The sequence below is a fragment of the Nanorana parkeri genome, unplaced genomic scaffold, assembly GCF_000935625.1.
Source record: "Nanorana parkeri isolate BGI_ZX_2015 unplaced genomic scaffold, ASM93562v1 scaffold1477, whole genome shotgun sequence".
Classification (NCBI taxonomy): Eukaryota; Metazoa; Chordata; class Amphibia; order Anura; family Dicroglossidae; genus Nanorana; species Nanorana parkeri.
The window spans coordinates 177,207-193,449 of NW_017307745.1; the positions used below are offsets into that span (position 1 = coordinate 177,207).

The 16,243-nt window shown below is 40.4% G+C and overlaps 1 protein-coding gene across 1 annotated transcript in view; it reads left to right on the forward strand.

Moving 5' to 3' along the window:
- The window catches only part of LOC108798451 (oxysterol-binding protein 2-like), a 199,984-nt gene that overhangs the window by 166,591 nt on the left and 17,150 nt on the right, over positions 1-16,243 (forward strand). The window contains exons 8-11 of the mRNA XM_018570208.1: positions 9,770-10,015; positions 13,458-13,578; positions 13,735-13,838; positions 14,976-15,071. Of these exons, the coding sequence (XP_018425710.1) occupies positions 9,770-10,015; positions 13,458-13,578; positions 13,735-13,838; positions 14,976-15,071 (567 nt within the window). The remainder of the gene's footprint in view (positions 1-9,769; positions 10,016-13,457; positions 13,579-13,734; positions 13,839-14,975; positions 15,072-16,243) is intronic.

A 16,243-nucleotide genomic window follows, 5' to 3' on the forward strand; every position in this document is an offset into this window, starting at 1 on the left:
TAGATATACAGAACAAAAAAAAACAAATAGAGGGGCATTGGCTTGAATATGTTGTAGGCCTGTATACCATTTGAAGACTGTGCATGTGTTGCAGTGAAAAAAGTAATCCATGTACTACTTTTCTTACATCGCAAAGCATTGTATTGCAGTACCTACCACACATTGGGCTGTAATGCTGGGAGCTGTGTTGCATTGTGTTGTGTGATAGCATGCACTAAGCACAGGGGTACCGCGCCTTTGGCTGAACGCTATGGTGTGAACAGGCCCTCAAAAAAAAAAAAAAAAGTGTCATGCTTTCTTGATGACTTCTCTACCTGCTTTGAAATACCCACTATCATCCTTCATGACTTTAACATCTGTTAATGTTAACTCCCCAGCTACCTCTTAACTCACAACCTAACCTCATTTTGATTTAACACAATGGACACACACTGCTACTCACTGTAATGGCAACACCCTTGACCTTTTCCTGTCTCTTGCAACCTCTCTAACACCCCTTCCCTGCTCTTTGCTCACATTCTAATGAGTTTCCTGCTCACCCTCTCTTGCAACAACACAGTTGATTACTGTCCAACAGTTATTTTTCTGGACAAGCTTTCTGACATCTTCTCTACTCCTTATCCAGCTGTTTTGTTTCACTTATTACCATGTGTGTGTGTTTTTGAGTGTGGTATTTGCAGTTATTTTTGTGTGAAATTGTATTAAACCTTTGTGTATCAGTACCACTTGAATGAGAAGGGGCTGGACCCCCGACAGCCTGTCCTAAGAAATGAATTGATACCGTAGTAGAAATTTTAAAAAAAGTATCACTTAGGGCTTGTTCACACCAAATGCAGACCAGATCTGCATGAGCTTCTGCACACACAGTGCAGTGGGTTTTGATGTGTTCCGGGCCTTTTTTTTTAGCCTAAAATGGACTTTCAGTGCGTTCCAGGGTGTTTGCATGTGTTTTTAATGCGTTTCCATGCATGCCAGAGCAGGTACAATAGGGCTTGCTGCAGTTTTTTTTTTCATGCTCTGCGACTGAACGCTGCAATGTGGACTAGAGCCCCAAATACCATTGGAATACATTGGATGCAGTTTTCATCCGTTCTGTAACTGCTCTGCACCTGGAACGCGCTTGGTGTGAACTAGCCCTTACAGTACTCAACTGTTTTGTTTCTCAGAGTAGAAATGCACACAATATTTTTGTTCTGTGAATTTCTTATTGCACATTTCCTCATCTTAACTGTTATTTTGCAACAACTGGAAGGTGTAACAAGCCAAGCAATAGCGGGCTGACTATTGTTACTGCCTACTGGCCGCTGCTTACATTCACCTGCCGACTGCGGAACCTAGCTGGCAGAATAATGGAGCCACGGTGGTGGGGGGAAGGGGGGTTGCTTGAGAGTTAATAGTAACTCTCATGCAACCAGAAACTACAGTTATCTGGAGTTTACCGATCCCCATGGGTGCCGGATAACAGGGAGTTTCCTATATGTAGGTTGCTTTTGCTGATTTCTCTTTCTGGGAATGCAAGTTGGCATGCTGAACTAGCTTTTGGAGTCACTGATCCCTTATAAGAATACAGTATATGACTGTTCTGGGTCAGTTACCCATATAACAATCTGATTGTACAATCTCCTTTTGATCTACCAGTAACTATGTAGTGCAAGGGCCTGCCTGATTGGATACAGAACAGTTGGATAGATTAGCTAAGTCACTATAGTACATAGATTTTATAAACCTAAAGTTAATTATTAAAAGATTAAATGGCCAGATTTTAATGTGTATGGTGACCTTAAAGTAGTATTAAAGTCTCAAATGTTTTTTAAATATATCTATACAGTATATGCAAAAACATTTAAAAAAAGAAAAAGCTAAATAGCTAATAACTTACCTGTGTCTGAGCCACTCACTCCCGGCTGTAGAACCCTGCTTCCCGAACGGCCGTGCAGGAGGAATCGTGCGCATGCGCAGTCGATATCAACGGAGGGGAGACAATGTAAGTGAATGCCCACGGGACAGACTCCGTGGGACACAGGAAGACATAGGAGTCTGCGCTGGATCAGAGAGCGGCACTTGGAAATGACTAGAAGGAAGAAGATGTTCGCATCAAGAGGCATCACAAAAGGTAAGTACTTAAAGCAGCATGGGGGGGGGGGGGAGCTGCCTTTAATTTTACTTTAAATGTATCAACACAAGAGAAACCCAATCAACTAGCATTTTTCCAAGAAGATCTACAATGGAAGCCCACATATTTCTCTCAGTACAGGTTTACATTAAAAAATGTAAATCATCTTGTTCTGAGATCACAAAATCAGTAGTTGCCAGTAACGTAGGGCTACCCCAAAACATTTTTAGTGTTGCACAAATATCTTATGTTTTTGTACCTTGCATTTGTGAATTTATTGCAAGACTAGTGGTTTTATTTTTACTTAGATTCTGTTTTCATCCACATTCCTTCTTTATATTTTATGACCTCACCAATGTACAGGTGTCAGCTTCTAGAAGATACGCTATTATTTATGTTTACAGCAGAAATTGGTTTATGTAGCAAATCCTCTGCTGTTGTGTGTCTAGCTTTGCTTGGTGTCATTCTTTAATGGTAACTACATATGGTATTACATGCTTGAATGGTTCGTCTTATTGCACTGCCTATAACTGGTATGAGGTAGTAGAGGGTTCAGAGCATCATTCTTGTACGTGAGCAGATTGGAGATTGGACAGGTGGTTCATGTCATCTTGCCGGGAATGAAGGACCTTGATTGCGTCTCTTACCCTCGAGGATTTCAATCCATCAGAGCGCAGAATTGGATGACAACCTGGGAGACAGAAAAATCAAATGCTTCTCATTGATTCTAACTTCCACCTGGATAGTTCTGACAATGAGGCTCAGATTATAGGCAGAAATATATTCGCTAAATCATATAGTAAAATATATCTGCAATTAAAGTGTGCTGGTATGACAGAATTACTGAGGTGTTTGTCATTTATTAAGTCTTGAAGAAAATAGATTCAAGACAAGCTAATAAGTTCTGATATTTAACAAGAAAGTGGTAAAGGCTTCTATTGGTGCACTTTTACTGAATGGCGGAAGGTCACACCTCCCTATGTCCTCCTGCCATTCAGCTACGTGAAAGCACTCTTAATGATTACAGTGGGTTTCCAAAGTCTTGTGTTATAAAGGACTGGCTAGCTCTGGCCATTCTTGTGGCCTAAAAAAACTTTAACATTGCTTAGATGAAACTGACAGGAAAGTAACCTAACCATTGATGACCTCTTCTCAGTCACGTATTCAGGGCTATTCCCACATAGTACCTTTCCTGTGCAGTGTCCCGATGCCATGAGGTTGCATGTGACCACATGTAATTACAATAACAACAAACAGGGTTATTCACGAAAGGGTGAATGGTTTGGAGAAGGCAGGAGAAGTGAACAATCTAGGACAACATAGCTGATTTGAAAAAAACCTCCAATTCAGCTCTCTTTCCAGTTCAGCTATTTTGGCCTAGAATGTTCACTTCTCCTGCCTTCTCCAAACTCTTCACCCTTTTGTGAATAACCCTGACAGTTTTCTGTTTTGATATTTGCCTGCCTCTGTTTCTTCATTAACAATAATTAAAGTGCATCTAAACGGAAAACCAAAAAATAAATATATCGCTACTTACCAGTCTTTAGATATGGAGGCTGCATTAGTTTTCTTTTTTAGCTTTTTATCCCCTTTATTTTCACCTGGTGATTCTGCTAGTAACACACTTCCAGCCCTAGGATAGCCACGCTCTTCTGTTTCAGGTCAGCAGAAGCAAGATAGGACTACAGAGACCTTCCCCTGCTGTCCATAACCTAGAGGGACATGAATGTGTAGTCCATAGAGAACAATGTAATTGATAAGAGTCAGCCTAGGGAGAGCACAAGATGTTATCAGCTCATAAGAGTTCTGGCAAAAATCGACATGTATTGTTTTTAACTTATCAAACAGAAATAACAAATAGCTTTCAATTGTTTATTTAACAGACCAAAAGATCCTAAATAAAATAAGTTTATTGCTAGGGTTTATATACAATTTAACCGTCAATTAAACTTAAGGTGAAACTAAAACCTAGATCAAGATTAAAACACAAGATGAAGTTATTATTAAGACCCGGGGGTTCATAGTGGTAGAATTTTTACTGAAAGCACTGGTTTTCGTGTGTGGAGCACAGTGTGTGGATTGTTTTCCACTTTTTGGGACATTCTGAAGAAGATCATCACCAAATACACAGGACCGTGATTATAATGTTGTATTTTGTTTTATGTTCACCTTTTTGGATAACTTGTTTTATATTTTATATGTATTTTATTTTATTTGTAAGCACAATGTATTTCTTGGGTTTTCTTAATAGTGCAAAAAAAATGTGCATTTAACCGTGTGGTGTTTAAGAGGAGTGCTTACCAGGGGGGTTGTTGGGTGCTGGGCATGCATGATACCGGCACCAGGGTTTCGTGCTGGCGCTCACCATTACCAAGGGGAGGGAGGTTGTGCGCGGTACCTCTGTCCAGCGTCCAGTTCAGCTCACTGATCTCACTGGTTAGCAGGTGCTGGGTAGAATGCCAGGCAGAGCGTCCTGCTCAGCTCCTGGCAACCAGTGACATCAGTGAGCTGGCTGGGATGCCAGACAATGTCACAGGTTGCTAAGAGCTCGACGTGACCCAATGAGATGCCACCTGAGGCAACTGCCTTATTATAGGGATGGCTCTTCTAGGTCAGATAAAACATGCAAGTAATCAATGACTTGTGTTAATGTAACCATTTAAATTGTCCCCTTCTTTAGTGGGTGACACCCCACCACACACAAACACACACACACACACACACACCAATATAATTTTAGGACAGCAGGGAAGAAAAAGGGATGGGATCACGGAAGACAGGCATTATAAAAGGAATGCCTGTGAGGATAAGCTATAATAAGCATAGAATATTTCATATACTATAGAATTATTGGACAGCACGCTTCCAGAGTTCAAAGAATTCTCCAATAGCAGATTGGCCAGCAATTTGCCCAGCAACAACTTCCTCGAGCAAGGTTTCCCTTTTGCTTCTTTCCCTTTCCTATTGGATTGTAAGCAGCAAGTTGTAAGTGTAAATTACCGTGTACACGGGTAATGTTGTGCGTTCAAACATTGCATGAAAATGGCTTACACTAAACCATTAGAAAAAAACTATTGTAAGAACACTTAAAACATTTGTGAGTAGCGTATCTGTTGTGTGTTCTAGCCATGTATGACTATTAGAAATTCAGTGTGAATACATAAAAAATGAGAGGAACTTTGTATTATGTATCATGTTCATTTCAGGTGTGGAATCAGTGCTGTTTCCTGAATTACGAGTAATGAGGAAAGATGCCGGCCTTGTTACAGGGAACCTGCAGCTGTTCTGTATGGCACTAGAGATGTTAATGGCTTCTTAATGTGCGCAGCGAGAATGAGAAGGTTTACGACTTAAAGACTTATGTCTGTTGTTGGTGAAATATGGATTTCTTGTACTTAGGTGACGACATTTCCCTCCTGTACAATTGCTGAGTCAGTGATTGCATAACCAATTTATAGCAGTATTTTGGGGCCGGTCTGACACTGTGTTTAAGAACTGAAAGTACTGTGCTTGTTTTCCCATAGCAATCAGTCTTACTGGACCTAAAAGGGTTTGAAAGAAGGCTAGTTCATTAATTCTAATTGCTGATAGCACCAGATTCTATCTTTTATGTTGCTAGAATGGAGTGTGAGAATGAAAGGTAGAAGCAGAATGACATTTTGGTTGCTGGAGCTTTTTTTGCCCTTTCAGATACAGTGACGTGTGCGGTTAAGGGGACCTCGTTTAAACAATTAGAGTGAAATCCGTATTGGAAAATTACATCATGGCGTGTCGCCCGGCTTCCTGATTGGTTAGGAAGCCAGGCTGACTACCAACAAGTAAAGCTGGCTTCCTAGCCAATCAGGAAGTCGGCTGGCATGTCATGACCCACCTCCCAGCTTCCTGATTGGGTAGGAAGCCAGCTTCACTTGTTCCTAGGCAGCCTGGCTTCCTGACCAATCAGGAAGCCGGGAGATGGGTCATTACGTGCCGCCCAGCTTCCTGATTGTCTGGGAAGCTGGCTTCCTAACCAATCAGGAAGCCAGGAGGCGGGTCATAACCCACTGCCTGGATTCCTTATTGGAAAGGAAGCCGGCTCCATGATCCCTCGGCACTGCCAGTTAGAGGGAGATCTCCCTTTGACCGTAAGTTCTGGTATCGGAGGTAAGTATCGCAGCATTTGAGCAAGTACTAGTATTCACCCAAATACTCTATCTGCACCGATACCGATAATAGTATTGGTGCATACTATTTGTTTTTGCCCCATTTTCACAACAGCTGGTTAACACACAACTGTACATGCAGCTTCTTTGGATAAATAAGCTATACAGATATTTTATATATAGACCCCTAAGATTTTCTGAGCCTCTGCTGTTGACTTTGAAGACAAACTTCTCTACAATGCCTATAGCTAGAGAGGGGATTGAGGGCTTGTTATAGAGTGTTTTAACAGCTATGTATAAATAATTGGTATGCAGAGTTTGGGCATAGGTTTGCTTTAAAACTAGGGAAAACTTCCATGAAGGTTCACATTAGGACATCATAAAATGGGCCCTAGGGAGGAACATTACATCAGTAGTCTCTATCCTTTGACTCAGAAGCAACATATGTATCGCATTCAGCTACCATCTTAGCTACGTTTGAAATGGTTCCCAATTGCCTCTCAAAATGTGCTCAGTACTTTTATACACTCTATACACTCTGTGAGGCACTGGTTGGCAGGATTGTGGACAGTGTATATGTGTTGATCAGGTTTCTTACCTACACATGGTCCTGGGTTTGTGTCTGATATGAAGAATGAAGAAACTTTGTTTTCTCAGAATCCTTATAAATCCGGTCCTGTAGCCCAGAGGCTTTGTATATTTGGGTGGGATAAAGCCTCCATTTCTAGGTCCACATCTCCAATGGTAGTCAGACCTTATTATTAGTCCCAGCGGTCCACATGCCTTTTTGTTTATGTGTTTTGTTTAATATTTTTCCAGCCTTGGAAAAAACTAGTTACATAAATTAGGATACATTTTACTGTTAAAAGACACGTTTCATTTATAATTATTTTGCATTTGATTCCTACTGCTTTTTGACATCCATACTATTTTATATGGAGATTTATCTGGAGAAGCTGGTATATGTTTCTCTATCAGCTCATAAACTGAACAGGAAAGGATTCATTGCAGAATTATTTAACTTACAATGTATTGTTTCTCAATAATGTATTTCTTGTATATGCAAATCAGAAGACCAGGGAACAAATATATGAGGAGAGAGTACAGTACAGAATAGTCAGTCTTCGCGTTAAAGAGGAAACAACATTTTCAGGGGACATGCAATGAACATAAACATTAAGCGCATTGATAAATATTAGGGATGTTCAGATACCAAGTACCATACTCGGTACAAGTACAGATACTTTTCCAGCTCCAAGACTAGACTAGAGAAAAATTCAAATGTTGGGAGACAGCTGTCATTTTTAAGAAGCATACTGAGCCCCTGGGATTTGTACATCTCTGTTTTAATGTATGATTTTTTAAATGATAAATATATAAAGGGATGCACCGATACCATTTTTGCAAGTACAAGTACTGATACTTGTCCAAGTACTCACAGATACAAGTACTGATACATTTTTGTTTAGTGTCAGGACGCAAGACAGTGCATCCCACCGGTGACATCAGAGAGCTGAGTGGGAAGCCACACAGATCATCACAGGTTGCTAAGTGCTCTTAGCAACCAGGGATGCTGTAGCCGGACCCCCTTGCTGCCACCCCCTACAACCTGACCGCCCCCCAATGAGATGCCACTTCATTATAGGGATGGCCCTGCCACCATCAACAAATCACACACCCATTGGCATGTCTTTTGAAAGTCCATGGTCCCAGTGAAGGAAAAATGTATGGCTCTATTAACATGATGAGTATTATTGTGCTTGGCATTCCATGTTGTTAGCCCTGGGATAAAGCTTCTTAAGGTCGGTGCTTCCAGTATATTTTTGGATCTAAAGGGGGTCATCAGAATTCTCCACTCACCAGTAGTAGTAGTAGTAGGACTTAGCTCTGGGACTGTGAAAAGTTACAGGATAGAATCTCTATTGCAGGATCTGCAACCCCTGTAGTTTCACCACCAATTACACCATATAGCTAGCAGATCTCATGTGAAGACACAGGGCGTCCTCTAGTCATATGAAGAAACCAGCCTGAGAAAAATGGGTCCTGGAGTGAAATAATTTATGCAATGTGCTAAATATAAAGCCAGAACAAATTCCACTTTTCCATGTCCTAATTAAATAAGAAGACTTTGTTTTAGTAGGGGATCTAAGGCATATGCCAGACGTGTTAGGGCTGGTGACTCACATAATCTTGTTAAGTGACTCATGCAATCTTTTTAAAAATAAGTGATTGCTATGAAACTATGGTGTTAGAACTTGGACATATAAAGGTTCATTGGGTGCAGTAGGCATTGTAAATCACTAAGGGACAATGTAAGGCAGCCTTTTTATAGCTCCAGAAATCTAAAAGGCAAAATGGGATCAGGTGTTCCACATAGAACAAATGGATTCATCATTTGTATCACAGGTGTTTGAGATGTTTTTATACTAATAGGGCCATATTTGCCGTTATCAATATTGCAGTGTCTTAAAGTATAATCCCATTTTTATTAAAAACAGTGTTAAGTACATTCATATTTGTTTGTTCTGAAGTCATTAAAGCTTGCCTTACCATGTCATCCTTACCACACAACGTTTATGAATGGTCTGTTTCCATTGTCACCAGATATCCTGTTTCAGGGCTTGTTCACACCATGTTTCCGGACCAAAAAAGCATCCGAATATATCCCTATGGTATTTCTGGGCTTTGGTTGCATCTGCTCGTGGCACGTGGCAAAATTGCCAGATCTGGTCCAGAAAATGGTGTGAACCTGGCCCCAGTGTGGTAATGAGAAAAGCTGCAGTGTCTGCATCCCTTTAGGACATGAATTGCCATACAAAGTTTCAACATAAATCAACCTCCTATAGCAGGATCCAATCATACAGTGTACAGAAAAATCCTAGGATTTGATACTACATGGATGTGACATTTGAATAATTTTTTTACTAGAAAATTGCAGATTGAATGGAAAAGTAATTTTTATTTACATTCAATTAGAAAACAGAATGTGAAGCAGCAATGTATGTTCTTAATTTTTTTAAGTGTAGTTTTACTTTAAAATAACTAAACAGAACTGAAGCCAAAGCTTTATTAGAGTAAGGGGGGGTTATGACCCCTGTCAGTTTGTATGCCACCTGTGTCCTATTGGGAAGATTTCACTTCACTTCCTTTACGTTAGGAAGTAAAAAGGAAATCCCTTCAAAGTGAGGGAAATCTCTGGTGGGCAGTAGGGTCAGCAGAACCAGTGTCCCATTAGAAGTTTCCCTACCTATTCCTGTTCTGGTGACGACCCAAAATTTGGGATTTTTTCACTTTCGGTGATAACGGTCACCAGGACAAATAGAGGGAGTTAATCTCCCTTATGGGGACACAGACAGCAATAAAAACCTAGTGGCTTTTAAACGATCAGCCTACTAGCTACTGTTATATGAAAAGGCTATTTATATTCTCATTTGCAAATACATTCTGTTATCATGATTTTGGCTATTAACAGAAATATTGTGAGTGACTTTTCCCCCCTTCTTGCTTTTTGTAGGTGAATTTCAATGAGCCTCTGTCCATGCTGCAGAGGTTAACTGAAGATATGGAGTACCATGAGCTCTTGGACAAGGCAGCAAAATGCGAGAACTCTGTAGAACAGATGTGCTTTGTTGCAGCCTTTTCTGTGTCTTCCTATTCCACCACAGTCCATCGGACAGCAAAACCATTTAACCCTTTGCTAGGAGAAACCTTTGAGCTGGACCGACTAGAAGATTTAGGATTCCGTTCTATTTGTGAGCAGGTGAGGGGAACCATAGGTGAACTATGTGATAAAATAAATGTACATAATCCACACATGACATCATATAGGTGTGATATTTTTTACAGAGAATACAGACATTGTGAAAACCTATATAGACAGTTACTAGTTTTAAAGCAGACCTATATGAAAATGTTAACTGATAAACACATTCACCCTGATAAAATGGTCGGCCCTGATGAATTACCTGTCCAATATTATATCATTGTGCAGACTCTTTGCCCCCCCCCCCACACACACACACACACTACCTAAAGCTTTCAACTAGGGCTGCAACCAACTAATCAATGATAATTAATAATGAGAATAGTTTGCCAACTATTTTCATTAACAATTAGCTCTCTCCCCAAGCAGTGGGAGGGTGCAATAGCCAGCCTGCAATTGGCTGTTGCAATTTGAAATGGACAATAGCAGGCTGGCTATTGCACCTGATGTAGTTACATTCAGCTGCTGTCTGCAGAATCTTGCCACTGGCAGCTGTCATTCGCTGGATGAAGCTCCATGTGCTTACAATACAATTATTTAAAAAAATATATATAGAAGGTGGGAAAAAGTCATTTATTTAAACGACACTCCAAATGCGCCTCCCACCCGCAGTGTGATCGCCCGCACTGGAACGCACGGTACGGCAATGCAGTGCGTTCCAGTGCAGTGATATTGCAAAAAATTGTGCATGCAGTTTTATTCTGAAGTAAATTTTATGTTTGTAACACTGTATTTGTGTATCTTATTTTTGCCAAAAAACGGAAAAGACCCTACCAATGTTTCCAGTTATGGGCCTATTTCGCTCCCCATTGTGGATGTCAAACTGTGTGCCAAGATTTTGGCAAATGGTATATTACCTTTTATTCCTCTCCCTGATAATGCAAGTGGGATTTGTCCTGGAGAGGGAAGCTCGAGACAGCACCCTAATAAGCTTTAAACATACCTCACCGGACTTTAAACAAATTAAGGAAGGGTTGTTTCAATGTATGAATGCCAAAAGTGCATTTTATAGAGTAGTTTGGGCTACTTGCAGGCTATTCTCACTTTAGTGAACACAAAAAAAACATGGTCATGGTCAGGCCTTAAACTGACCATACACTAATAGATTTATTTTCATTTAGCCTACATTTACCTATTCCTTATTTTACCAAATACAGTTGCCATATTATAAAATTTTAGTGTGCATGTCTACCCAGTACAAAAGTGACATTAAAGTACATGTGTGCCCTGCTTTAAAAATGAAGCTGCTGTTTCTGTGTGGCATGTGCATTATTTACAGGAAGTGTATCTATTTTATATGGATGGCACTATATTTTATCTTGCTCTGGTTTCTCTATGACATCCCGATCAATACAGACTGATAAGCACTCAAACTGTGAAACATATTACTCATCAATTGTCAGCTGGAATGAGCCATTGACCAAAAAAAGATGAGTCTAATTACCCTGAGCTTTCCTGCAGACAGGACTTCTACACATATCTAAATCCATATTGACTGATCTGGAAAAAACAGAAGTCCAGACATTTCTATTTTTCACAAGAAAGACATTGTAAAATATCCATGCTAGAACCGATTTGCCGCCAGACTACATCCATCCACAACACACGTCACTTATGCCTCTACAAGTTTGCAATGATGGCTTAACCTATTTTATCCCAGCTGTGCAGAATTACGGAGATTAGTTTGTGTTTCTAGGGAATTATACAGAAAAAAAATATTTTTTTACAGGCAAAATACTACATAGTTCAGCTATAAAATTTTCAATGAATTGTGGAATCCTAGATTAAATGGCAACAACAGAGGGCTTGTGTTACCCCCAAAAATAAAGGACACAGTGAGCGACTTACCAGAAGTAAAGAAATATTGATGTTGCCCATAGTAGCCACCATTTTGTTTGAACAAGTTAGGAAATAAAAGCTATAAAAAGATAACCACGACTGACCAGCGCCAAATAAACACAACCAAAACCAAAAGGAACCCTCCTGTGGTCCAAAGAGTTACTTGGAATCCAGCACGGCCACCCCGTAAAAGATAAGGGATCCTGAACACTGCATAGGAAAGAAGAGAAAACACCGGGCACCTGACCTGGTGCAATAATCCTTTTTATTGGTAAAAGATTATAATACAACACAATATACTCACAAGCGGAGCAAGATAAATGTCAAATTGGACTGGTAGTCCTCAATAGGGCCTCAGCAGATGGGAGACCACAGGCATTCAATAGTATATGTATCACCCATTTATACTCTATACACTGTAAGTGGTTGATGCATCTGATATAAAAAAAAGAGAACTCCAAATATTGTAAATACCAAATGTGTATCTCTTGATACTCCACCATTGATTCGAAAAAAAAGTTGGCTCAGTCCCTTGTGAACAGAAGCAGGAACAGATTACACCCGTGTTCATGTAATAGAAGGTTATAAATTGACAAACTGCTGTACTATATTTTCTCTTTAAATCTTTGCACATGACAATGGGCCTTACTTATTAGAGCGCCTTTCATAAATATTGTCTGCATCACAGCAGACAAATACATCAATCTTCCATATGAAAATGGCTGTTTAAAGGAGAACTATGAGGTGAGTGCTTTTCACTCACCTCATAGTTCTAGCCGACCTGTGACAATGAGACTGTCACAGGTCGGCTCAGTAGATCGGGAGGTGAGCGAACACATACCGGCGTTCGCTCACCTCTCGATCCTGTCACGGCTCTCTGCCGTGACAAGGGAGGGGCTGGATTCCCCCCCGCTCCGATCCACCAGCGCTGACTGGCGGAACGGACGGGGGAGGGGGCGGGTACAGCTGGCTCTGCCTCTATATAGGCAGAGCGAGCTGTCAGTCACGCAGCTGGGCAGATCCCGGCACAATTGTCGGGATCCGCTTCAGCTGTGGCGTCTCAGTATACCACGAGTTACAGCTCGCGGTATACTGAGCCTAGGGTGACAGGAGGACGCTAGTTTGTGTCCTCCCGTTACCCTAAGGAGAACTATGGGGAAGCCTTAACCCCATAGTTCTCCTTTTAAGAAGGAAGGTTTGGTTCTTACTGTTTCTGATGAGGCATTCTGGTTGGTTCTTATGATAGACACTTGAACTACTCTGCACAGGAAGGGGACAGTTTATTGAGAAGTACAAGTATATTCTTGGTGGAAGGGTTGATTAAACAGGTGCTCACAATTCTTCACTATACCAATCATTTCAAAGATTTCTGAACTTTCTTGTTATTATGGTCCCTTTCAACTCTGCATAACCATTTTACTCTTGAGAAATAACTGCAGTAAACTAGGCTGACATAAATTAAAAATCAGAGGAGCCTGTCATAGCTGCGTCATTTTAATGTGATGTTTGTCCTTTCCAATCCACATCAAATAGTTATGCAAAACACAAACACATTTGCAGCATTTGCATTCAGTTAATGATCTCATTTTATTTTTGGCAGGTCAGTCACCACCCGCCAGCAGCTGCACATCATGTTTACTCCAAGAATGGCTGGAGTCTATGGCAAGAAATTACAATTGCCAGTAAATTCAGGGGCAAATATCTCTCAATTATGCCACTAGGTAAGACCGAATGAACACTGGCTGGGTTTGATTTTGAGTAAACTGAAAAGTAATTGTAAGAAGTAACATATTTAGAGACTGACAGTATACAATGTAAAAGCGAAATGCTACCAATGGCTCCAAAATATTCAATTCAGTCTGTGTGTCTTTAATTAGGGGATATCCATCTGGACTTTCCATCCAGTGGGAACCACTACGTTTGGAAGAAAGTCACATCAACTGTCCATAACATCATTGTGGGCAAGCTCTGGATAGATCAGGTCAGTTTACTATGTCTAAACCGTTTAAATAAGAATGTAGTTACCTATAAGTAAAGAAGGATAATATAGGCTTCTAAGAATGTGGCCCACCCCACTAGTTCCATCCTTTTTTTGCTTTTTTTTTATTGCACACATACGAGTCCTGTTGTCCTACAGTTCTTTCTGCCTTTAAAAGACGGATGGAAATAGAATATAATAAAATCTGGAACTGCCTTTAAAATGAGGAAAAAGGGGGTTTGGGAAATGCCATTTGTGCCTCTTTGATGATGGACTTGTGTCTATCTTCTGTATTGCCAGGCATATGTTTTAAACATTTTGCTGGCAATGTAGCCTATCATTGGAGTCAGTTGGAGAAAGTACAGTCTCTAGGACATAGAAAAATGTGAATGAAGAGACAGCAAAAACAACAGCATAAAAAATAATTATTCTGGCAAAGCCACTATTTCAAAGCCACACATATGTTTTGAACGTGGCCAATGTCAACAATGATATCCGTAATAGATTTTTTTTGGGAAAGCGTGGTTTTTTTTCTTCAGGAATTTCTCATGCATTTTTTAAAAATAAATCGCAGAACTAAGCACAATAGTGATGGGGTCAAAGGTAATTTGGGTTTAAACTTGTAGCCCTAGTATTGTCCTAAGAAAGGCAGATGATTAGAGCTTATATGGATTATATTATATCTAGTGAGGGGTCTGTGTCAATGTGTGCCAATGTGTCCCTACATTCATGAGACAGATATCCAAGTCAACCATTTTTAGTGCCTATACAATAAGCAAGACCCACATAAAATATTTCTACAGATATTATTTAGCTTTAACAGAAAATCCACATAAATACCAAAATTCACACACTTTAGGACACAGGCCAGCCGGAAAAAAAAGAACGTGTTCCTTGTTCCATAAGACGTACAGCTGATTCTTGAATGTAGGCTCTGTAGCTGCCAATTGCCTTGTAAGACATATACAGATAGATAAGACGTGATGACTTTCTCAATTTGAAATAAGCTAATAAAGCGGTTTTCACAGTAAAAAGGATCAACTGTTATGGTTGTCACAGGGTGTGTGCTTGACTTTGTTTGGTTTTTATTTCATTTTAAGCATACAGTTTTAATTTTATAATCTCCTTTTTCCTCTATAGTCTGGAGATATTGAAATTACAAACTATAAAACCAAGGACAAATGCCAAATGAAATTCACCCCATACAGCTACTTCTCAAGGGACATTGCAAGAAAGGTAATGTGGCAGAATATATGCTGTAAGAATCATGTGTGCATTTTCAGGCATGTATGTGTCTTAAACCTGAACTCAAGGAAAATATGAATGCAGTTCTGTATTCATTCATAGCTCATTCATTTTTTTTAAAGCAGGCAGTGTAAGTACCTACATTTGTTTTATAAAATTATTTTTTGATTACTTTTGCATAGAAAAAGAAAAATACAAACAATGTATCACACAAAAGAAACAAACAGGCATACAGAACAATTAACATACAATAAAGCAAAACGCAACAAAGTAAGTAATACCATTGCTTGCTCACTTCCCGATATTTTACCTGCCAGTCAGTCACCGCTCCCCACAGGGATTCCTCCCCTCTCCGGTCCTCCAGCACTGATGGGAGGAACAGACGGGGAGGGGGTGGGCACAGCAGGCTCTGCCTCTAGATAGGCAGAGCCCGCTGTTAATCAGCCAGCTGGGTGGATCTCAACAGTATTGCCGGGATCTGTCCCGGCTGTGACGCTCTCAGTATATAGCGGGCAATATAATAATTGGGTCACAGGAGGACATTAGTATATGTCCTCCCATGACCCTAAAGAGAACTATGGGATAAAAAGGTTACCCCATAGTTCTCTCTTAACCCTTTTGCTGCCACCAATATAAGAATTGTGGTAGCACTGACCTGCAAACTGACTCCCAGCTACTATAGCAGTCAGGAATTTGTTTAATTGTCAAAGCCAGCCATCTGTTTCCCTGTGATTCAGGTACCCAATCACTTGCACATATAAAGTATAATATAGGTTCACTTTAGTGTCCCTCGTGACAAAGCAGGGCCAATCACCAGCACAGTCACATGCTCCTGTACATCAGGTACCTTGGGGGAATTTTTTTCACGCAAATTAGTAGCATAATTAGTCACACATCAGGCTGCTTCTAGTTCAGCAAAGTCTCTGCAACAGGTTTACAGTCCTGTGCATATGTATACCTGGACAGCCAAGTGCGACAGTTTGTAAAGATATTATTACTGAAGATGCACAAGACTGTGACTCTAAGCCCTCATTCACACCTGAACGTTTCGTAGCGCGTTCTACGCTCGACGAACGCTCTACAAAACGCTCAAAAATATAAATCCCATTGTATTCAATGGTCTCGTTCCCACCTTGGTGTATTTCCGCCCGTCCCTAACGCGC